Here is a 24,339-nt window from a genome sequence, read left to right on the forward strand (position 1 = left end):
CAACTCTTGTTTACCGAAGAGGCAGGAGAAAGTCAACTGGTTCCAAGAGCCACAGAGGGATATGACAGTGGTGGGACCTGATTAGAACAAGCCCTCAGGGCCCCCAGGACCCAGAGAGGAAACCGATGCAGCCCTAGCCCAGGAAGCCCCTCGGGAAGGGGCTGCCATGTCCTCAGTCTGGGATCCTGCCCTGTTGGCCCTTAGCAAAACCCCAGGAGGGTGACAGCGGCCTCCTCCAGGCAGCCCTCCTCCCAGCACCTTTGTGCTCTGGCATCCAGTCCTAAGGCCCCCAGCATCACCGGCCCGGTGAGGCTTTTTCTGGTTTCACTTTGAATAAGTTGAAAGTTGTGACCTGAAAAGTCCTTGCCTTCCTACCCCCACGACCAGAACAATGCACGAATGGGCTGGGTTCAGGGCACTGGGCACACACACATTTTCGGGGAGCACCAGATGATACAGTGGGCTGGGTCTGCCCGGCCCTTTCCGTGGTAGATTGTCAGACGAGCAAGCCCACTCACAGGATTTCGCTGCTGGCTCCACAATCACAGCATCCCAAGAGGCAGGAAGAGTGACAGGCCCCAATCCAGACTGCCCAGAGCTCTGGATCTGCTTGGGAACACTGGGCAGGGGGGTGGCCTGGGTGCTGCGCTGGCTTTCCTGCAGGTGAGCAAGGTTTTGTTCCTGTTCCCCCATTGGGGCAGGTCGTGGTCACGGGGACAGTGACCTCCACAGAGGGTGTGCAGCCACACCAGGCTCCAAGACCACCACCAGACCAAGGTAAAATCCATACAAACATTTATTGTCCCTGCCTGGGGGTAGAGGAAAGGGGGTCAGGGTACTGGGGGGGCGGGGCTGTGGGCCTTGACAGACAGCCCCCAGGAGAGGCTGGAGCTCTAGTGGGAAGTGTCCAAAGGCTGAGGCCCTGTGGGCTGGGGGAGGGGCTGGCTCGGTTCCCAGAGGTCGTGTGTGGGTGGGCTGGAGGAGGCCAGTTCCCACCCACCCAGGCCTAGGCTGGGCTGGACTCTTGGGTCCTGGTAGCTGTCAAGGCGCTGGGTGACCGCTCCCGCCCCCTTGCCCCCATCCCCCAGGAGGGAAGGCAGCACCAGGGTCTTGCTCCTCTGGGTCGGGGAAGATAACTGCACAAGTCATCAGGTTTAAATTAAAAGTAATAAAAATAACAATACAAAAAAAGAAAGCTAACCCCTGTCTAAACAAGCTTGCAACAGCCCACCTGGCCCACCTGACACCCTGGCAGGTGAGCAGCGAGGAGCAGGTAGTTTCAGTGCCTGGGACACAGCAGGGCCCAGCTTGTGTGCCAGGCGGGTGGTCCCGGCCTCGGCCTGTCGTCGAGTCAGCAGCAGTTTCCAGAAGACAGAGGTCTAGGGCAGAGAGGCAGGGGGGCACGAGGGGCCTCAAGGGTGCTGTCTCTGGTGCCGTGGGCTCCTGCCATGCTCGAGGCCTCTGTGTCTTGGCCACGTGGACAGGGTTAGCTCTGAGATTTATTGCACTGTTTTGGAAGAGGCCTGGGACTAGAGGACGGGCCGGGACAGCGGGAGGCAGGAGGCGGGTAGGCGGCAGTCACCGCTTGGTCTTGGCGTCTTCTCGGACCTTCCAGATCACCAGGTGCATGCAGGCGCTGGCGTCCTCACTGGAGCTATGGCCGTCCACTGTGGAGTGGGCAGAGAGTCAGGGTGGGCCAGCCCGGTCTCTGGGCTGGCCCAGCCCGGCCCACCACCCACCGTTGTCCTGGATGATCTGTCTGAGGTAGTCAGCCATGAGATTCCGCAGGGAGCGCTTGTAGGGGAGGCCCAGGCGGTGCGGGAAGAGCACAGATGTGTCCACGACAGTGCTGTGGATGACCTGTGGGAACAGCCAGCACACTGGGGCCTCAGGACAGCTGGGCTGCAAAGGAGCCCGGGGCTCCTGCCCGCTCGCTGTCTCCACAGCCCCGCCGGGCCTCTGAGGACCGAGGAGGGCCAGGTTACCTTCAAGGCCAGAAGGTCGCTCTCCAGGCTGTGTCCGATGAGGATGGTGTCGGCGCTGAACAAGCTCAGCAGGACAGCCTGGACGTCCCGGAGCGAGATGCTCGTGTCGGCGAGGTCAGCCTCAGTCACCCCCGAAAACCTGGGGAAGGACGGCAGGGACCTCAGGGGCCTGGAAAGGCCCCGGGAGCCCCGACCCGGGACCTGGGGTCCTGGGGGCCGGCCATACCGCGTGTTGTAGTCCACCACCTCATTGTCCGGCTTGACAAAGGTGTCGTAAACCACCTGCATATCGCTGTCTACCACGGTGACGCGCGTCAGCTCCAGGCCGTATGTGGTGTAGGACTGCGAGCGAGAGGACGTAACTCAGACATGGCCCCGACGTGGCCCCACACATCAGACACCCCAGCCTCGTGCTCATGACCAGGCTGCCCCTGGACCCTGAACCTACGGCAGACGTTGCCCTGAAGGTCTCTGGCCCGGGGCCAGCATCTCTGGGGGTCAGAGTGGGGGTTGTGAACAGGGCGCCCTTCCCCAAAGCCCGCGCTGCACTCACGGGGCCCGCAGAGCCGCCCAGTGCAGGGGAGCCTGAGTAAAGCCAGCTCTATCAAGAGTGTGTGGTGTGTACTGGGGGTCAGGCGACAGTATCTGCTTGATGACAGGACAAAAGCCCGTTGTGACCAGATGATGGCAAGGCTCAGAGCTATAGACAGCACGTCCCACACAAAGGCGAAGACCTGGCTGCTGTTCACGGCTCTTCGTCCGCTCTTTATACTAAAACCTGCACTGCCCCAAAGCCTCAGAAAGGGGAGCCAGGATAGCCCCATGGAGCAGAAGACCCTTGCAACCTGCAGAGGCCACGAGTTCTCAGCAAGTTCCCATGGTTGCCGCCTGCTGACTCACCATTTCACAGTCAAGGGCGTAGATTCCGGGGTGAGCATCTTCTGGAAGCTCTTTATCAAAGGTCTTCACGAACCCTTCCAGGTTTTCCTTGCGTCCGTCCTGCACGTGTTGCTAAGGGTGAGGAGAAGGAAGGTGAAGGTGGCAGGTTTGGAGGGCAAGGCAAGGAGGAGGCCTCAGGAAAAGCCAATGAGGCCGGGCTCACGGGGCCAGGCCTGTGCTGGGGGTTTTCATGGACCAAACTCCCCTTCCCAAGGCCGATAAACCAAAGGACAGGAAGCAGACAGCTCAGGGGGACCAGCGCCAGATAGGAAAGGGAAGGGGCTTCCCAGGATGAGGAAGCATCCATAGATCAGGGCATAGGGGACATACCTTGGCGACCTGGCAGCCCACAGAGCCGATGGCAGCTGAGCAGCACATGTACTGAGTCTCCCAGCCACCAGCCACTGAAAGGGAAACAGTGGTCAGTGGCTGTCCCCACGCCTCCTGCAGGCAGTTGCTGACACCCAATTTGCCTGGGCTGGCAAGGGTTTCCAAGCAGAGTGGACCCCAGCCCTGGGTTGAAGGGTGGCCCCAGGGAGGCCACGGATTCCAGCCCCCTTTCTGTGGGGGGAGCACTGGGCCCTACAGAGGAGTGAAGATTTGGGACAGGTGCAGCCCCCCGACCCTGCACAAGCCCTTCCCCAAGTTGGCAGTGAGGACATGTGCAGGTATGGGTCCCACGGGGGCCTGCCTGTGGGAATGCTGTACCCAGGGAACCCTCCACGTGCCCCACAGAGGTGGTTCTGCAGGCAGCAACGGGCACTCCGGGAGACCCATGAGTTCATGAGGGTGGGAATTGGGCCATGTGAGCCACTAAGTGAAACCAGCAGCTGCAGGACAGGACAAACCCTTTGTTCCCGAATGCCCATGCATTTCTACAAGCACTTATGCACAGAGGAAGGGCGGGCGGGCGGGGGCACCGGGCTGTGGGAGGCCTTTCTTTTGTCTGCATCTGAACGTGTGACAGGAAGGTCTTTATGTTACTTTTGTCACAACGTACAACAAAGGGAAAGAAAATTTAAAAGGGGTGGGGGAGCAGAGGGGAGGGGGCCCGCTGGGGTCTCACCTCGGTTTCGGCGGAGTCGCCCCCAGTGATAATAACACTCCTCATCCCGCACACAGCGGCCCGAGGGGGACACGAGGTACTCGGTACCACAGCGGCAGCAGACCCTACAAGAGGCTGTGGGGTGGGGACAGGGGACAGGAGGGTGAGGAGCCATGCCCTCCATCCACACCCACCCCCTGCACCCTCTGTGGAGCACAGGCGGCAGGGGTGACTCACAGTCCTTGGGGGGCTTGTCCTCGGTGGTGAAGATGACAGCACCGCCCGGTCGCTCGGGGTGCAGGAACGGGTAGCCGTTCTCCTTGAGCTGCTCCTCGGTGAGCAAGTACCCCTTGAGGCGGCCATACAGGGCGGCTCCTGTGGACAGACGAGCGGTAGAAGCAGTCACCCCCTGATGAGGCTGGGGGGGGGGGCACCCAGTCCTGCTGTGTCCCAGGCCGCCGGGCTGCTCTCCAGAGCCAGGCTCACCTTTCAGATCCTCAACCCGGGGGCTGCCCGAGCGGGTGATTGAGAAGCTGGTCTTGGCGGCCAACTTGCCCCCCAGCACCACCTCATGGGACACAACCCTCCGGGCACCGGTTTCTGGAAGGGGATGAGGGGAAGGATAAAGTAGGCTCAGACTCCCTCGTCCCTCCCAAGTGCTCCCCCACCTCCTCAGTGCCGTTCCCAGGACAGGGCCTGACCTTGTGTGACCCTGGGGCAGTCACCCCGCCACCACCTTAACCCAGGACCAGCAGGCCTTGGGCTGCCTGGAAGCACCTCAGTCTCCCCTCCATCTCTCCCTGGGTGGGGGTTTTTGCCCTTGTAGAAGGGAAAGAATTTAACACCAGATCTAATGGCCGTCTCTCTCAGGAAGGGAGGGGGGCGGGCCAAGAGCAGAACGGGGAAGCGTCCGCTGATGGCTGATGGCTTAATGCGCCCTGGAGAGGCACCGTGAATGCCTTCCCAGGTTAATGCACAGAGCAAGCAGGCAAGCCTCACGCTTTGAAGAGGCTGCCCCATTAGTGGCAGGCGGCCCTCGATGGAGGAGGGAGGAGGAGGAGGAGGAGGAGGAGCAGGAGGAGGAGGAGGAGGAGGAGGAGGAGGGTGCTTACGAGTGAGAAGAGGCTGTTCTGAAGGCTCGGGCCAACGGCCGCTAAGACAGAGCCTGACAGCAGCCTCTTGTCTCAGAATCTCACCAGGAGGCTCGTAGCCACCCTCTGCTGGCAGGGTGGGCCTGAATCTTCTAGACGCAACACCTAGGCCACCCCTGCCCACTGACTTACTGCTGAGACCTGGCACAGCGCTGGGCGCCAGGCCCCGCAGCTTCTTGAGGGTGTTCACGGCCACGTTCAGATAGATGTTCTTGCTCGGGCTGCGGTCATACGCTGCCTTCTCCTCATTCAGCGCCTGGGGGGACACTCCACTCAGCCCTGCAGTCCTGGACACCCCGATGGGCGGTCCTAGCCCCTCCGTCAGGGACCGGGCTGCACCCCCCAGCCAGCTGCCATCTCCCAAGGTCACACACCTTCTCTATGGCTTCCTGGTTGGAGGAGCAGAACTTGAGACACTCCTCGATAAACAGGTTGAGATATCGTTGGCGGATGACAGTGGGGACTTTGCCGCCAAACTCTTTTGGGATAATGGGCTTCTTTAGACTCTGGAGGGGACACAGAAACAGTGGAGGGTGGCAGCCCCTGCCTGGTCTCTGACGTACTTCTTGGAACCCCCGGCATGTCCCCCACACAGGGTGGAGCCTGCTGGAAACTGGGCCTCCATGACTACGGGGGTGGCCCTGGGCTGGCAGGACCACAGCAGTGTTGACCAGGGGAAGCAGGGCAGAGGGAAGGCACATGGCAACTGTCCTCTGTCTCCGCTCAGTATTTCTGTAGATTAAAATTGCTCTAAAAAGTGAAAGGCTGTGAATTAAAGCAACAACAGAGGGGCGGGAAGAGGGGAAAGCAAGCCTGCGCTGCCAGGTATCGCGAGGGCAAAGCAGTTACCTGTAAAGATGGGCTGTGCGCCACACGTTTGGGGGTGACGGTGCTGGTGGTCTTAGATGCCATACCCGACAGCGTGCGTGTCTTCAAGGGCTGGCTACCTGGCTCAAAACCATTGGGAAGCTGGCTGTTGCTAGCCGGGAGGGTCCTCTTGGCACCTGTGGGGGCTGGCGGGGGACAGGGACCGTGAGCGCAGGAGGACAGCGCGCCCATCACCGAGCTGCAGAGCACCAGGTGGCCACGGCCATTCAGAGTCAGCAGGAGGTGCATCTCAGAGCACAGGGGGAAGGGGCGGGGGCGGGGGCGCAGGCTGTGGAAGGACATTAGGCTCTATGTGCTTTGGGGCAAGTCCATCGAGAGCAGGGACACAAAAATGAGGCTGTGGAGGCCGGTGGGGTGGTCCAGCGAGTGTCGGGGGGTATGGGGAGCCTCTGCCACATATTCTGGCCCCAACTCCGAGGCATTGACGTCTGAGGGAGGAAAGGCCCTGGCTCCTGGGCTGAGGACCAGAGGTTCTGGGACAGGCCGCTCATTGTGACCGGCCAGCCTCTGTGTTCTGCCTCTCCCTTTGATGACGTCACAAGTGAGACAGTCTCCTCCCAGGGACGAGGGCTCAAGGTGGGGGTAGGGGTAGGGAGGCTGGGGAAGGTACACCCCCAAGTGTGTGTGCAGCAGGTCTGACCAGCTCTGAGCCTGGGCTTGGCCCTGCTGAAGGGACAGGAGCAGACGAGGAGACCAAGGCACAGAGCGGAGGGAGGGCCCAGGTCCATGGCCCCTAGGAGTCCTATACCAGTGTTGGCGTTACATGCCACGCAGGAAGGAAGATGCCGACCAGGGAGGATGTGCACTTTTCAGTGGTGAAAGGATAGCTTTCAGGCTCACGCTGACACAGACTTCCCTGCATTTCAAGTGTGCAGCACCGGATGGAACCCAGAAACTGCAGGACAGCCGGCTGGGCTCCAAAGAGCTGGGCAGCAGCTAGGAATTCGGGTGGTGCAGCGGCAACTGCAGATGGCCAGTGCAGTGGGGCAGGCTTATGAGACGAGACCCGTCTCCAGTACACACAGTTCAGGGCCATCTCCCTTTCCTGGGCTAAACCACTGCTACAAACCCACAACCATGCCGGTCACTGTCAACTTCTAACTCAGGCACTGGGGAGGGAGGGAGGGAGGGACGGGGGGGGGGGGAGGGAGGGAGGGAGGGAGGGAGGGAGGGAAGGAGGGAGGGAAGGAGGGAGGGAGGCAGGGAGGGACGGATCAGAGTCTGGAGATGCCAGGGAAGGAAAATCAGGGGAGGGTTGGACGTCTGTATTTGCAGGACCACCACATGGGGCCCGCCCCTCCCCCTTCCCCCAGCTGGATACGAAAGAGGATCTCTGAACCAGCAGCAAAAACATCCCAGAGTGGGGCCGAGCCTTGTGCTGCGGAGGCAGAGTCTGCATCTGAAGAGGTCTCCAGGTGGCTCCAGCAGCCTACCTGGCGTATTTCCTCAGCTCCAGGCACCACCACATAGAGACACACCCACTGAATGTGCAGCCAAACTTTCTGATAAGGCCCAGTGGAGAAAAAGTGCTCCTCAGAGCAGGACAAGCAGCCAGTACAGCTGCAACCCCTCCCCCAGATCAGCTTCAATTCAATCAGGGCCTGAGCCTGGGCTACTCCGGGGCAGGACCTGGCCTCAGCCCTGCACAGCACCCCCCGGGTGGCTCCCCGTCCCCAGCACTGCTGTCTGATGCCCAGCGCCCACACTCAGACCAACCCCTGCCAGGTACCTGGGGGAGGCAGGGACACAAAGACCAGGCAGGGACAGAGGGGGAGGGCCACAGGGAGACCTCTGGGTCAGGGCCTTAGAGGGAGGCGGAAGGCCAGTGCAGAAGGAGCTTGGGTCTGGCAGACACACACCCCTCAGACTCTCCACAGCCAGCCCCCTCCTGCCAACACCAAAGCCCAGAGAGGCCCAGGGCCGCTGGGCACTGCGCCAGGCTTGCTCTAGCCTCCTGCTAGCAGTCGGGGAGACGATACCATTTTATAGACAAGCACACAGAGACCCAACCAGGCCCCGCCCAAGGCCACCACCGCCACCGTAGTAGGAGCCTGCCACCGTGGACCCGCATTAGGACTCACCTGCAGCCAGGCGGGGGTTGGGGACGTGGGCTATCCTCCTCTTCTCACCGGGGGCTGAGATGTGGACAGAGGATGGCTTCTCGGCTGACCGTGGGGCCGCCTGGAGCCAGTTGGCCGACTCCCTCTGTGCCTGCTGAGCCCGCCAGTAGCACACCTCTTGGGCGGTGGGGGGTCGGGCGGGGGGTGCCGGGCCTTTCCTCACAGGCTCCAGCTGGGTGAGGAGAGATTCCGGGGCCAAGCTGTATGTCAGAGGCACCCAGAGCAGGCCGCCAGGGGAAGCAGGCTGGTAGTAGGGCCATGGGCTGGGCAGCAGGGGCTCTGGGGTTGGGGCTGGGCAGGACGCCCCCAGCTCGGCCTTAGGAGCTTCCAAATGCCCCGGCGGGAACCAGCTCAAACTCATGTCGTCACTCTCCCAGCCTCTAGCTTCTGAGAGCCCAGGCCATGCCCTCAGCCCTGATATAGGCACAGGGCGGGTGGGAATCCCTGCCCCCAATTAGATTGGCATGCTGATCCAATCCCACTTGATCTAATCTTCTCTGGACTGCCTTCCAGAATTCCAACTCTCCTTTGGGACTGAATCAACGGTAGCTTCTGGTTACACAGCTTGGGGCTTACCCTCCACCCAGCCCTCTCTGTGCTAGTTGACAATCTGTCTTGGGGCCACAGGGGAGGAAGCCAAGGCTCAGAGAGGTCTGGCTACTTGCCTAAGATCACACAGCACAGCTTGGAGCGAGACAGGGACTGGGCAGTGTGACCCTGTGGGAGGGCTCACCTGCATCTCACTCTCCCTGCTCTGGGCCCCACTCCCCCCAGCACGGAGCACAACTGGGACTGGAGTGGATGTGGTCCCCAGGCACTTCTCTGCCAGAACACAGGGAGTGCTGGACCCGCGTCTGCCGAAGGAACCCACAGCTCTGGTTGCGCAGACGGGGGTCTCTGATCGCAGTGTAGGCACTTACCCCCTTGCCATGCTTGGACAGATGAGAGACTCTCCTCTTTTGCCCGGGGAACAGAGTGGTTAGGCCTGACTGCTCCCTGTCCTCGGCCTTCTCTTCCTTGGGGGGCTGGAAAACACGTGCGTCCCTCAGCAAGGCTCCCTCTTCTGGCCACACCACCCACACCGACACAGCGTGACTCCCAGGCCAAGAGGGAAGAGGTGGGAAGAGTAGCTTGAGAGGCCACTAGATGGGTGTCTTCACCTCCACCCCAGGAGGTACTCCCAGCCCAGCCTCACGGGAGGAAACAGACTCAGTACACCCCAGCCCAGGACCCCTAGGCCAGCCAGGGTCCTGAGCGCACCTCCCAGGCCTTGCTCAAGGCAAGTTCAGCAGCCGTGCCCCAGCCCTTCCTGGACCACCTGCCTCCTGTTCCCCTCCCTTGCCTGCCCACCTGCCTACCCACCCTGCCCAGGGAAGGGCTCAAAAATGTAGGAATGAAGGGGAGAAAAATCACAGGGCAACACCTCGAAGGGCCATGAACTGGGAGATGCTAAAGGATCACGGACCCTGTGAACCCCCCTCCCCTCGCAGAAGCTGCAGGTTTCTGAGGTTCTGGCGTGGGGACAGCCTGCTGTTGAAACCAGGCTCCCTCTGGTGGCCGATATGGGGACACTGGAATCAAGACCCCGAAGGGCTGGCACAGGTTTGGGAGGGAGGGGAGATGAGCTGGAATGAGTAGGAGAGAGAGGGGAGAGGAGGGGCCAGGGAAGGGGGAGATGGGTAGAGGGGAGTAAAGGGTAATGGAAGGAGAAGAGAGAGGGGAGAAGGGCTGGGGGAGTGGGGTAGGGTGGGGGGAGAGGGAACGGGATGAAAAAGGAGAGAGGGGTTGGGGTACAGAGGAAATAGGATACGGGCTGAGGGGAGAGGGGCTGAGGGGCTGGAAGAAAGGGGAGAAGGGCTGGGGGAGTGGGAAGAGGGGTTGGGTGGCTGCCCAATACCCCACTGCCTGCCGCTCTTGGACGCTACCACAGAAGCCCCGCCAGGTGGGCCGGAACCCCAGGTGGCCCAGAAACCCGGCAGGTGGGCCTTAAGCCAACATCCTCTTTCTGGACAGGGTGCAGGAGGGCAGCAGTCGGCCACCAAGGGTTCCTGAATTTTGGACGACTTAAGAGGCCATCTCCATGTCAGCACTGAGACTCGTCACAGGGAAACTGGGCCAGAGCTCCGGCAGCCCGCCCGCCCACCCATGCCCAGCCCAAGCACCGATCCTCACCTGCCGGGCCAGCCGGCCCCTGTCCTCTGTCTTGACGCAGGTGGACTCGTTGAAAATGCGCAGGCACTCCTCCATGGGGTCTGAGTCAAAGTCAACCTCTCTCTCCAGGGCTGAGTAGTCCACATCGGTGCCCGCCCCCACGGAGGAGGGGGAGGAGGGGGAGGAGGAGGAGGAGGAGGAGGAGGAGGAGGAGGAGGAGGAGGCCTGAGCAGCCTGGCCAGCCAAGGCTGAGGGAGGCGGGGAGGCCCTGAGGCGCTTGTGGGGTCCCCGCGTGGCCAACAGGCCCAGGCTGGAGTCAGAGTCGTCAGAGGCTGAGCTGGAGCTGAAGTTGGGGGGTGCCGAGGGCTGCAGCCCGGGTGTCCTGGACCCTGCGTCCTCGTCCTCACTCTCGTCCCCGAAGAGCTCTGCGTGGCTTAGGGCCCTCGCCTGCAGCTTACGGGTGGCCTGGGAGACGCCCTCGTCTAGTGAGCGGGTCTTTCGCTCTGCCAGCTTCCCTGGTGGGGTCTTCCTGCCCGTCCTGTTCGGCAGCTGGGGGGTGTCCCCATGTGTGGGGCTTGGCCCCAGCCGGTTAGGCCGGCCTTTCCCTGAGCTGGCCACCAAGGTGGCCAGAGATGGCTTTTTCTTGGTCCCCTGGGGAAGCTCTGCCCTGCGCCGGGGGCTGCTGGCCTGTGAGCCCCTCTTGTCCACACGCGGTCTCCCATGCTGTGTGTCTTTACCTCTGTCTGCCTTCCGGACACTGCCCTTGGGGCCAGAGGCCAGCAGCACCCCACTTTTCTTCTTCTTGGGCTTTCCTTCCTTGGGGCCGCTGTGCTCTTGCGAGGCCCTAGCTGGCGCGTCAGACTTGGCAAGGGACACGCCAGCGGGGCCCCTGGGAGGCTGCCCGAGGTCCCCCACATCGTACTGCACAGCCATTTCCTTGGTCTCCCGCAGGCTGCCCTCCTCGGCCTCCTGGCCCTCCCTGGAATCCAGCTTCCCAGAGCCCTTGCTCTCGGTGCCTGCCCGAGCCCTGGGGGGGCTGGCAGTGGTAGGCCTGGCCCCTGGAGCTGGGGCAGCATCGTCATCTGAATCAGAGAACCTGGCATCACAGCCACCAAAGGGGTCGCAGGGCTTCTTGAGTGCGGGCGTATAGGGCTCGCTGTTGCCGCAGGAGCCCCGCGACCGCTTGGGGGGCCGGTCGTCCTTGGAACTGGCCCTGCTGAGCAGCCGGGCGGAGAAGTTGGATAGTGGGTCATACTCCAGGTCCGTGGATGGCTTGGAGTCGTCCACAACGTACTTGCCGCTGGAAACCGGGCAGCTATACCGCCGGGGCTGGCTCACGGCCTTGGGGACGTACTCCAGGGCTCCGCTGCCCCCTCCCCCGTGACCCTGGGCCTGATCCAGAGAGGCCAGTGAGTACTTACTGCCTGGCTCGGCTGGGGCAGCCAGTGGTGTGGGCTGGTAGCTGGCATCGGGGCTTAATAGGTCGCCACCACCAGGGTTGTAATCAAAGGACAGAGGGAAGGTGTCCTCATCCAGGCTGGCAGTGGGGCCGTGGGGTGCCAAGGCCGGGACCTCCGCCGAGATGTGCTCACGCGCTGTCTCCAGGAGCTCCTGGTAGCGCCGCTGCTCCATCTCTACCTCAGAGCGCACGGCCTCAATGGCCTGGTTGACCAGCTCCAGCTCCAGGATGTCCGAGCGGGGCTCCTCCCCTCTGCCCAGGGCGCCATTCTCCCTCTGCACGGGGGCCTTGGGCAGCTCCGGGTTGTACGGGTCATAACCAAGCCCTAGAATAGGAAGGAGGAGGAAACAGTGGTGAGCAGGCCTGTGAAGAGGCAACCACTGCCTTCACCCAGAGAACTGGCCTTCCAGAACCTAGCGGGGGCCAGGCCTCCAGCACACCCCCACCCAGGCCCTGCACACATAGCAAGGATTCCAGAGCACCCCCTTCACAGTCTGCAGCCCACAGAGGCGAGGATGTGCAGAACCCTGGCCTCGAGAGATGGCCACAAGCTCCAGCGACTGGCGTTGGCCCCTGGGACAAAGACTGGAAGGATAGAGAGGACAGACAGGACCATGAGTGGGGTGAGAAGGCAGTGGGATCCCCACTACACAAGCCCACATTGAAGCCACAGCACGCTTCCTACAGCTGGGGTTTGGGGGGCTGGGAGGATGGCACGGTGCGGGGGGCTTGACACTCAGGCACAGAGACACTTGATGGGGTGGGACGGGAGTGTGTGTGGAGCTCCCCGAGTTCAGGGCTGGGGCTGGGAGGGGAGCAGACAGCCCACCCAGCAGGGTCTGATGTGTGCAGGGCTGTCCCACACGCCGCCCTCAGGCAAGTCCGCCAGGCTGTGCCTGTACCAGTGAGAAAACAGACACCCCTTAAGTGTCCACCGCTAAGTAGCACTGAGTAGAAAGATACCCACACACTTTTAATGGAAAACAAGAGGCAGAAGGCAATCTATGGTATGATCCCGTGGGTGTGAAAAAAACGAAAAGGTAGTGTATGTTCAAAAAACGTCCAATAGTCAGAAATAGTCATAAATGCCTGCATCCATCTGTAGGGCCCCAGCTCTGCCCCCGTGGTAGGGGGAGAGATAATTCGTGTGATTGTCTGTCCCCTGCAGTCTACCCTACTCCTGGTTCTAGGGCATGTTCTAGAGGTCAGCACAGCCCATGGCACCGGGCTCAGCAAGAATGTCAAGGAGACTCACTTATGAAGTGCAGACATTCTCAATAAAACGTGAGCAAATAGTGACACTCTGAGAAACGAGTAACATTCCATATTCACATATACCAATCTACCATAAATACTCCAGAATTTAAAGAATTCTCATCACTAGAAATTCTATCAGACACAATCCTGCAGGATCTCTGAAGAAAAGGCCAATAGAGTTAGTTGGTCCCTGCAGGTAGAGAATGACAGCGACTCGCCCAGGAGCCAGCCTTGCTTACACCTGGACTTAAGCCATGACGCCTAGTGTGGAATGGGGCCTCCAGTGTGTGGTGACCTGGTGCAAATACAGCAGTCCCAGGGAACTCGTTTAGGGAGAAGCCTGCAGGTGACAGCTTTGCAGAGGGCAGTGGCTGGGCCTGGGCCGCCGGGGGTGTGGGGGGTGGCCAGGGAGAGACAGGGTCATTGTAGGCGTGTCGTTCGTGTTTTTGAAATTCTATCTGGAAAGGAGAAGAGAAGCATGTATCTACGCTTCAGACCACGAAAGACATGCCAGGACTGAGCATGGGAGACGGGAGGTAAAATACCACAGAACCCAGTGCCAGCAGCAGGACAGGTGTCAGGGGCTGTCCTAGTTGGGGTGTTCACACTGGGAGCAGTCACTTCATGCCCCCCATGTCAGAGCTACGGATGTGGGGCTCGCGGACCTGGGGTCAGGACTCACAGCCCCTCTGCCCTGGTGAGGGACAAGGTGATGTGAGTCCTGAGGGAAGGCTAGAGACCCCAACAGGATCAAGACTGCCCTCCCAGGCCACCCTGACCCAGGATGGGTCACAGGGCACCAATGGCAGACCCATCCCCAGCCTGGCACCCAGTGTGTGAACAGCTAGGAGCCAATGCCCTCTCCTCATGCCCTGGAAGTCCTGGCTGCCAGCAGAGTGGAGCCCAGGCCATCAGCCATGAGCCGGGGTCACCTACTGTGCATGTCCACTGGTGGGTGGGGGGGGCCTCCAGTCTACCCTACTCCTGCACCTCCGTGGTGGGGGCCAAGGTTTCTCACGCCCCTCCCAGCCCTCCCAGCGGGGGATGGGAGCAAAGGCCCACCTAGTGTGAAGGCCCGCCCCAAGGGCAGGTAGGTGGAGCTGATCAGGATCAATGGATGGGGGGTCAGGACCCAGGCACAGCCCAAAAAGGGCCACAGGCCACATGCAAATCAACCCAGAGACCTCACCCCTTTTCAAGGTCAGGAGGTCAGAGTGCAGAGTTCTAGGGATTTCGGATTTGAAAGGAAGGGGTTTCCTCAAGGAGCTTGTGCTTTGGAAGAGGCAGCACTGTGCCCTGCAAAGGCCCGAGGCTGCCTGGGGGACCAGAGCCTGAGCTCTGGCCTTGTCACTGGGATCTTGTACTGGCATGTTTGTTTCCTCAGGGCCATCATGCCAGCTGTACCACCACCAGCCTCCCGGCAGCCCAGGAACTAATTTGTACACTGGGGGTCTGAGCTGCTCACTCTGAAGGGGCATGGCTCCTGACCAGAGCACCCAGGTGGAAGCTGCCTTCCCCAAAACAAAGGAAACCACCCCAAGCAGGCCTGAGTCAAGGTCCTGATCCTGCCCCTCTGGGGCCTCGGTTTCCTCACTGGTACCTGAGGCTCCCTCACCAGCCCAAGGATCTCCAGACAGGTTTGAGAGTTTTGCGCTTACAGCTGCAGGGGGCTCTGCTGCAGCCTGAGGCTTAGAGGTGAGCGAACAGGCCCAGAGCTCAGAGGTGAGCGAACAGGCCCAGAGCTCGGTCCCTGAAGCAGATGGCACCCAGCCCCCCAAGGTTACCTGATGGGGGGATAGGGGGGACACAAGCATAGAAGGTACTGGTTCCTGCCGTCTAGCCCCCTGCCTCAGAGGGCCAGGTCCCCTGCGGTCAGGGATCATCGGAGCTGGAGAAGCTGCCAAGAAAATGTCTGCAAGCTGCCTGGTGTCCTGGGGGCCTTGCCCGCCTACTGGTGGAGGTGTCAGAAGGCAACTGACGGGTGACCCTCGAGATATGGGTGACCCTTGAGGTTGGGAGGGCCATCAGCACCTTGGAAGGTGTCCTCCAATTACTGGGGATTAATTTGGGTGAAAGTAAACGTGCTTCCTTTGGGGGTTCGCACCAAGTAAGCATGCCTGTGGTAAACAAGATTAATTAAGCTGTTTTTTTGGAAAAGGCGGTGATCTGGGAATGACTAGCAAAGCCCTCAAAAGGCCCGGCTGTGAGACTTACACTCTTAGGAGAAGTCAGACCCCTGGGCCTGGTCCCTGTACCCCACTCCAGGGCAAGTGAGGGCCCGGCTGCTACCCAGCTCCAGGGCTATCTGGCGGTCACTTGAGGGATGTCCCTTGGGGAGGTCCCTCGCCAGGGTGGAGGGTAAGACAGCCCCCACAGAACACCTTCCCCTGGCCATCCGTGCCAGTGCTGTGCACCCAGCACCACACACCCACCAGGACCTGGCCTGGCTGCAGGGACACAGGTGGCTCCCCCAGGGACCTTGCCCCAGGGACTCTGATCATCAGCATCTGGGACAGACGTCCAGCACAATGGAGACCAGGGCTGCTTCTCCCAGCTTCCTGGGCTGGGGGACCCTGGGTGGGAAACTGGTATGGACTGGTGCTACAGAGCCCCAACCCCCACCAGGCCGAATCACAAACAAGACAGGCGGGAGGCCTTCAACAGGTCCTGGCAGCCACCGCCAACCCCTCCAGGCCTAGCATCTGCTCCCACACACCCTCCACTCCAGAAAACGCCCGCACCCTTCCCTAACTGCTGCACGTGGAATCAATGACAAGACATGGAGCATGACGACGCCACTCAGAGAGGATGCGACCTAACTGTCTCTGGCTTCTGAAGGCCTTCATCACCCACCCCTCCTCTCCTCAGTCTGCCCAAGGTCTGAAGATAAGCCCAGGACTGCACAGGGGTCCCGCCCCAGCTTCTTGGCTGATAAGACGTCAGCAGGGATTCCTTCACCAAGCCAGATGGCGGTCACAGCCTGCTGACCCCCCATCCTCAGTGGGGTGGCAGAACACCAAGGAGGAGACACAGTCCCTGCCAAATAGGAGATAAGCGGGGACACAAGGGCTAGTCATGGCAGAGAGACTAGACCCACCCTGGGTGGCAGAGCCCTTAAGGTGGAGCCAGGAGACCGAGGACATTCCCTAAGCCCAAAGTGGTGTAACAGGCTTGGGTCACTGGCCAGCCAGCCCAGCTCAGCAGGAATGCAGAGTGGCAGGCCGGGGGCTCAGAGTTAAGAGCACCCCACACTTTGGACTTTTCTGAGAAGTGGGATCTAGCAGACAGTGCCCCCGAAGGCTATCCCCAATGGAGGGCACAGTAGCCCCTCAGGTCCTCAAAGGGGCCGGCTGCTACACCTTCCACCCTGGCCCAGCTTCTCTGCTCCTGGCAGCCTCCCTCCACCCCAGTTCTGGACATCGGGGTGCCCCACCAGACAGGCCAGAAGCCTGAAGCCCAGGGGTGAAGGCACCTGGCCACTCACTCATCTGACCGAGAGCCCCACACTGCCCAGGGCACCTGACGCCCCGGAGGGAACAGGGCAGACCCCAGGAACGTACTCCCAGGTGTACATGAAGGCCATCTGAGATAAGCCACCGCTGAGGCTGGGCTGAGCCTACAGGAGCAGGGTCCACCCCTGCCTGTAGGGTGGGTGACGTCACTGGAGAGCCCGGGACACTGGTTCGAGGCTCAGACCCCTGAAAGCCTCCCCTCATAGCCCCAGGGCTTTCCCTCACCTCTATAGCTGCCACCCCAGAAGCAGCACAAGGACAGGGCCTCAGCTCAGGTGGCACCACGCAGCCAGCTCCAGGGGAAGGACAAGAGGACCCCCGGCCAGACCTGGGGCCACCATCAAGCCTGTTCCCTCCACGTCCCCAGAGCCACCCTGGTGCAGGTCGTCACACAGACTGTGGGACCACCCTGCTCTCTGGAGCCAAGCAGCCAGGATTGTAATGACAGGCTATGCTTCAAAATCCACAGTAACACACAGGATGGTATAACGCGCAGAGACAGAGCCCCAGGGCTGGGCTGAAGGCCTGTCCTTGGCACCTCTCCATCCTCACAGCCCGTGACAACATGAATCGCTTCCCTGGGCCCACTGAAGAAATCTTCAAAACAGTGCTCCCACTCTTTATGGCCCTGGTGCATTGCCAACTCCCCAAACACATGGGTTTCCAGTGGGTGTTTCTAAGATCACTTCCTCCACCGTGCAGGTTCCCCCGAGACACCCCCAGCCCAGAGGCCTAGCAACTCGGAGCACCTGCTGACGTTCCAAGTGAAGTCAGGTGGGGGTGCGGTCCCGGCCAAAGGGGACGGAAGGCTGCTGCTCTCACAGCGTTCCTGGGACGTGGGGCCAAGGTGAGGGGGAGCCGGTTGCATCCCCTAAGAAAGAGTCCACACACTGGGGTCACACGTGAGCACAGTGGCTTTTATTATCTGACTCCTCAGGCAGGTGCCAGGGAGAGTGATGGACGGCTGGCTCCAGAAACACACCCCTGCTCTGTGAGGGCCCTCTGGGCCACTGCCAGAGGAGGGGACAGTGGTCTCTCCGGACAAGTGACTGTGATGTGTGACCGTCAACTGGGCAGGGATGGATCTCACTTCTAGGACACACAGGGCCAAGCGCCACCAGAATGTGCCTGGAGTGAATGCGGTCCACAGCCCTCGTGACACCCATCACCTTCCCGGCCCTGCCTACTCCTCCCCCTCCCGTCTAGCAGCTCAACACGCTGACCCCAGGCTCCTCTCTGTACCTCAGCTGGCTAGTGCAAATGTCTGCAAAGGTCTGTGGGGTGAATGAGTGAATGAATAAATGAATGAAATACCGACCGAGTGCCACGGGCCCCTCAATGCCTGGAGCACATCCACTCCGCGGACACAGGCCTCTGTGGTGATCAGAAGAGAGTCCCTGCAGGACAGACAGCTCTCAGCAGCCACATGAGAAAGTTAACTGGCTCTGAGTCCCCCCATCTCCCCGTCTTTGGGGCGGACTAGCTGGACCGCGGCAGCACTCTTGGGGCCTGTGCTAGAGAAGGACAAGTAATAAGTCAGTGTGACAATGGGGACACCTGCCAGTCCCGCTGGGAATGGCAGTAATGTTAGGGGCAGACTCTCCTTCCCCCTCCTCTGCCCCTCCAAACCAGAGCACAACATTCCAGGCCTTTCGCTGCTTTCCCTGCCCAGGATCCTGGAATTGCTGCTGGCCTCCCAACCTGCTTCTAGCCACCAGGTAAAACTCCTACTCATCCTTCAAAGCCCAGCTCAGTAACGCCTGCTGGAGGACACACACTTGACTAACTATAAGCCAACTGCCCTCTCATGGACCCCGGCCCGTGTCTCTAATGTTAGACACCCGTCCTTTGTTTCCAGGGCCCCCCTGCCTGGTCCACAGTTAGGTACTGAATAAATACACCCAGCAGGGCCCTTGGAGGGACCCAGGGTCGGCTCCTGATTTTATAGATGACATGGAGGCCGGGTTGTACCAACGCTTGTGGAATGGCCAGTTCCCTGCCAAAGAACCCAGATTCGGGCCCCTCTGGCTTCTTGTCCCGCTCCCTCCGCAAACTAAAGCAGCAGGCAGGAGGGTGCTCACCCTGCAACGCCCCTTGGCCTTCAATCCTGCCTGCCACCCAGCTGTCTCCAGAAAACCCAGTGCCCCCAAAGTGCCAGCACACACGCCTGCTTCCTCAAACGGCACAGGCTGACCACCACAGGACGCCTGAGGACCCAGCCATCAAGGAGGACGGTGGCCAGGACACGCCTCCACGGTAAGTCGGGCCGAGTGTGCCCTGACCGGCCCTAACCTGTGCTCTTTCCACACTTTCCACTTCCTTCTCTATTCTTCTCTGTTATGAATCAGATCACACCAGCCAGTCCACCTGCCACAAGCGGACAGCTCAAAAAATAACAAACCCAACTCCTGGATACCCACCACTCAGCTTACAAACCATCTGCTGGAAATTATTTTGTAAAGGAGATTCCGATGGCGTGGGGGGTGGGGGGGTGGAGGACAGCAAAGCAAGAAGCAGCATTTCTGCAACACAGCGTCTCAGATGGAGGGGGCAGCACTGTTTGTTGAGGCCAATTTTGCAGAAGAGATAACTGAAGCTGATTAATACTGACGAGCTGGAGGCTGGGCCATCTCCTCCCAAGCCAGGCTCTTGGCACAACAGAAAGAAAAGCCAAAAGGCCTTCACTTGGGGCTCCACTCCATCACAGGAGCTGAAAGCCTGCTGGGCACCCCACCTCTTCTCTGGAGCCCTGCAAGGACTTGGGGTGCCACATCCAAGCCCCCTCACAGGGTACCCTGATCCCTCGCAGCTGGCCCATATCGGTGCTTGGGTTCCTGTGTCTCTGGCCTCTGGGCCTAAGGAGCTGGGGGAAGCAATGCTTTTCACGGTCTGTCTCTTCCCTGTGGGCCTCAACCAGCCTGCCTATCCCATTCCAAAATACACAACAGGTCAGCACTGGGGCGCTGATCATGTCGGCACCATTGATATTGGGATGGGATAAATCTGTGTTAGCGGAAGGGGCCGTCCCAGGCACTGTGGGGTGTCGAGCAGCCTCCCTGACTCCCCACTCACTCAATACCAGGAGTACCCCCAGTTGTGACATGCACAGACATGGCCCAGTGTCCCCTGGGGGGGGGGGGCCGACTCGTCCAGGTGAGAAGCTGCTGCACAGCTAACGTGCACACTCTGCATGACACGTCCACATCCCTCCGAGCAGCCACCTCCCCAGGCCCTTCCGTGCATCCCACCCACTCACCTCCCATTTCCAACGAGCCTGCACCAAGGCTAAGGCTGCCCATTGAAGCCTGGGCCCAGAGTGAGACCCATCGCTCTACTGATCGACAGTAAGCAAAGAATCCTAAAATACCCAAGCCTGGATCTGGGCGAGAAGGCAGGTTTTAAAGCTCCCAGGCCGTCTGGAGGAGCTGCCAGGGGTGGGAACCAGACTAGCGATGGCCTTTCCTCACGGAAAACAGAATCCAACTTAATCAGCGTGGCAGGATCACAACTTTGGTGAAAACACACGAAGCTTTCTGTTTTTAAGGCTGGGAGGAAGCAAAGCAAGATGGCATATGTGGGACTCAGGCCATGTACAAAACACGTTCCTTTTGACTTTCCAGATTCTCCAATGCTTTAAAAATGGACATTAGTCTCAGTCCGGAAAAACAGTGCTTTGAATGGAGGAGGTTTGTGCAGGGCTGAACCACAAACAGAAACCCAGGTTTTTCCACCAGTGATAGCTTGTATGAGAGGTAAACTCAGCGCTGCCCACACTGACAAAGAAACGACTGCTTTGACAAGCCCCAGCACCTGTAAGCTAATCCCACCTTTACAGAAAAACCCAGAACAAAGCAATAGAACCAACCACCCACCAGGTGCCTGCAGGAGTGAAGGCTCCTCCTCCGGGAGGTCCCAAGCTTCAATCCCCTGAGACTGGTGACCCCTGCTCCCTAGAGCCACACCTGGTCACACAGTTTCCTGGGAGGGGCAGGGAAGTGATGCTTAAAAAGTGGCCTCAACAAGAAAAGAAACAGCCCATGACCAGCTCTCACCCTACACAAGGTGGGAGGTGCCACTGCCCAGCCCAAGGCCACAGTGACCGCCAGCTGGCAACACTCTGCAGTCCTCTCACCCTGGCCAGGCCTCCAGACATAAAGGCAATACTGCTCTCAGCATCAGCTCTTTCCTTGGAAGGGGGGAGCCGACCACAGCAGTTCACTTTCCAGGAAAGCACATTTTGTCCTGTCTCTGGAGACTCTCACAGAGCGGTGAGAAGTCGCCCACATGAAATCCACCAACACCAGCCCCAGGGAAGCGGCTGAGGGGCAGTGAGGCCAGGGGCCTGCCTGTTTCAGCAGCTGCACACTTCTGTTCCAAGTCAGCTTATGGAGAAATAAAATACTGACCTTCTGCTGGGAGGCACTAGTTTCTCTGACTCCATCCTCCCTTCCTTGGGGAAGCAGGGAATGTTCTAAGGATGCCAGACCACTGGGAGACTAATCTGAAGCCTGGGGGAGAGGGCTTCCCAGGGAGCTGCTGCTGCCACTGACACAGTTACCCAGCTGGGGCCCCCTGTCTTCCATTGTGAGCCAGGCCTTCCCTCAGGTCTGTCCTCAGGTTTCAGAGCTCTGGTTCTGTGATTCTGACTTTCCCAGGTCTCACTGCTACCTGCCAGCCCCAGGGCAGAGCGCTGAGCCCAACACACAAAGAGTGCCCCATGTGTGGAGGACCCGCAATTGATGAGCAGGGCAAGGCCTGGCCGCCTGGATTCAACCCCATGTCCCCCACTTACCAGCCATCCACACACAGGCTAGTGGCTTCCCATTTCTGGGCCTATTTCCTCATTTGTAAGGTGGGGACAATCATCCCTACCATTAGAAGGAAACACAGAGTTTTACCAGACCAAGTGCTCCCATAGCCGGGCTCTACCACACCCAAGTGTGGAGGCACACGGGGCAGGGGGGAGGGGGGAGGAGGGGGCGTGCCGGGCTGGATCTGAAGGGCTAGAAGGAACAGGATCCTTGCCCAGCCCCCTCATGGGCCTCCGACTGCTGAAAGGCTCAGGCGGCCACTGGCCCAAGGCCAGAGGTGCTGGGCCACACAGGGACCCTGGCATTCCATCTGCAGGCGGCTCCCACCCAGGACCTTGGCAACCCTGTCAGCTGCTTGAAAACAAAACGTGGCCCAGACCACCCCTGCCAGAGCCTCTGTCTGGGCCATGCACATCTGGTCACAAGTGGATTGGCTGAAACCTGGATTGTTATAGCCTCTTCAAGCCAGACAGGAAACTGGGCTTTAAAAAATCTGGAGCAGGGGGAGCTGAAAGGAAGGGGGAGGTCTAGACACATACTCTCCCCTGGCATCCTCAGAGAGCGGTTACATGAGCATGCCACAGAGGAGGAAACAGAGGGTCAGAGAGGACCCACAGCAAGAAAGAGGCTGAGCTGCGATTTGACTGCCCCATTGCAGGGGGAGGTGGCGTTCTAGCAGATCTTCTATCACAAGCCTCGATCAGAGGCCTTCCTGCCATGCCCCACAGATGGAAAGAGGTCTGCTCATTCTCACCTACAAAAGGAAATTGCAGAAGTAGCAGGGTAAGGGGTAGTCAGTTGCATTTTTTTTCCCCCTGGGAAAGTAGGGCAGACAGCACTGCATCACCAAATGAGCTCCCAAAGATGATCCTTTGGGAAATGAACTGGCCATTTGTGATGTAGAAAGAAATCAGAAGACTGACTTGGCATGGAAGACTTGAGGGGAGAAATCAATGCTACAGAGTTGGGAACAGACGGGGAGGCAAGTCAGAATGTCAGTGGTAAAGAAAGTGGTCCTGCCCTGTTTGTCCCAGTAGTGAAAAACCCGGAAGCGAAGCTCTGCAGAACACTGCATACAAAGCCAGTAAGTAAATAAATGGAGTCAAGACACAGAGCTTTTAACAGGATAAAAACAAACCCCATGAGCTGGGTGTCACCACCTCCCATATGCACTGTTCTCTGCTAACTTCCCAGCCTCCGCCAAAGCTGGGGGTAAGTTACCATCTATGCTAGCAGCTCTGAATGCCCCACCCTGCACAGGTGTGGACCCAGACAGACTGCTTGATTCCCACCAGCTGCAGGTGCCCAAGGTCTAAGTAAATTTGTAAGGTAAACCTGAGAACATTCTACCTTGTTGTCCCCCCCCCCCCCCCCCCGCCGAAATGGGAAAATAGGCCCATTATCTAATTCTAGCAAGGGTGCTCCTCTTTTTAGGTGTGAAGGTTCTAAGATGAGAATCGTTGTTTTATGGAGAAAAAGAGAATATTTGAAACTGAGACAGAATGAGATCTGGGTCTGATGGAAAGGGAGAGCCGGTTCTGAAAGACGGAGGTCACCAGTGGGAGCCTGAACTTCCCTGGGAAGGAATGACGCCACACTTAATCCTCCCTCCAAGCCTTTCCTTGTCATGCCCCCCTTGCCCCGTTCTCACTGTCTCAGCTCAAATCTCACACCTCCTACAAGAAGCCCTGCCCGATCCCTCGCAGCTCTCACCAAACTCTGCTGTGACACTGACAATCACCACGATGATGTGATGTGCGATCCATTAACGTTCTCTGCTCAACCCAAAGCAGGGCATTCCTTGGAAGCCTATGTCTCTCCCATCCCTGTCAAGTGGGTTTAACTTACACCCTGTGCGGTCACGTCCGACATTCAGCTTGACACACAGTAGGGACTCCTAAGTAAAGCGCAGACGGGAAAATAGCGCGGAAATGAACAAGAGCTGCCGCAAGGACTTGGGGTCCGGGGAGGCAGCGCGAATGGTTTCACCTCCCCAGGAGCTCGGGCGCGAATAAGGGCAGAAAGAGTCGTGGGCCTGCCAACCAGTGTCACCCGCGGTTGGCTTGCGTTATCTCACTCCACCCTCGCAACAGCTCTAGGAGGGCATGTTCTTTTGTTTACATTTTACACTCGTGGAAACGGAGGTTCTGAGACTTGCACCGGGCCCCGAGGTGGGTGGTCCCGTCCCCGGCTGGGGGACGTTGCCCGCGAGCATGTGGGGAGGGGGGGCTGGGCCGGGAACGGGGGGCCGGCGAAGCCCCGGTGGTGGAGTCGAGGCCCGGGCCAGGAGCCGAGCCCGGGGAAGGCAAGCGGGCGGGCATTACCTGCTGCGGGGAGTGCCGCTCCGCCGCCACCGGGTGCGCCCGGGCCCCGGGCCCCGCGGTGCCGGAAGTGGCAGTAGGGCCGCCGGCAAGGACCCCCGGGCGCCCCAGACCAATAGGGGCAGTCGATGGCCCGGAAGAAACCAGTGGAACGTAGCATGGTCCGTCCCGCAGCGAGGCCCAGGCCCGGAGCTGCCCGGGCCCCCGGGCCCCTCACTGGCGCCTCGGTCGCCGCCGCCCGCGCCTCACGGACCCCGCCGCCGCCATCTTGCTCAGAGGTCCCCGGAGGCCCCCCGGACGCCTTCGCAAAGAACCCCGGGAGCGGCTGTCCGCAGCGCGCCTGATCAGAAACGCATGCTCTCGAGGGACCGAAGCGGATCGCGAGCCCATGGGCCGGGACAGGCAACCGCGAGAAGAATGGTGGAGGGTGCAGACTGTCCTACCTGAGGCATCCGGGAGCCTCGCCGGCGCCACTTCCAGGTCCTCCGCGAGGGCGGCAGCGCCATCTTGAACCGCCAAACGCTGCGGCACCTGGGCTGTCCACAGCGCGCCTGACAACAAAAAAGACTCCACAAGGCCCAGTCGTGGCTCATTTGCATCATTAGCATGTTGCTCTTAAAGCGCCCTCTCCTGGACGAGACGAGTCCTGTACCCGTACCCGGCAACCCCAACATCTGAGTTACCCATTGACTCAAAAACT

General features: G+C 60.0%; 1 protein-coding gene across 1 annotated transcript; it reads right to left on the reverse strand.

The window, feature by feature from the left end:
- Positions 1-778: 778 nt before the first annotated feature.
- REXO1 (RNA exonuclease 1 homolog) lies at positions 779-23,931 on the reverse strand. Its single transcript, XM_074337484.1, has 16 exons — positions 23,643-23,931; positions 10,301-12,063; positions 9,049-9,153; positions 8,090-8,300; positions 5,970-6,133; positions 5,495-5,626; positions 5,253-5,376; positions 4,456-4,569; positions 4,207-4,344; positions 3,991-4,104; positions 3,255-3,328; positions 2,886-2,996; positions 2,212-2,327; positions 1,986-2,124; positions 1,740-1,860; positions 779-1,667 (listed from the first exon to the last, which is right to left on the reverse strand). The coding sequence occupies exons 1-16, from the start codon at positions 23,797-23,799 to the stop codon at positions 1,579-1,581; spliced, it is 3,672 nt and encodes a 1,223-aa protein (XP_074193585.1). The 5' UTR covers positions 23,800-23,931; the 3' UTR covers positions 779-1,578.
- Between the last annotated feature and the right edge of the window lie 408 nt (positions 23,932-24,339).

Source organism: Rhinolophus sinicus, linkage group LG07 (genome assembly GCF_036562045.2).
Source record: "Rhinolophus sinicus isolate RSC01 linkage group LG07, ASM3656204v1, whole genome shotgun sequence".
In the NCBI taxonomy this organism is placed as follows: Eukaryota; Metazoa; Chordata; class Mammalia; order Chiroptera; family Rhinolophidae; genus Rhinolophus; species Rhinolophus sinicus.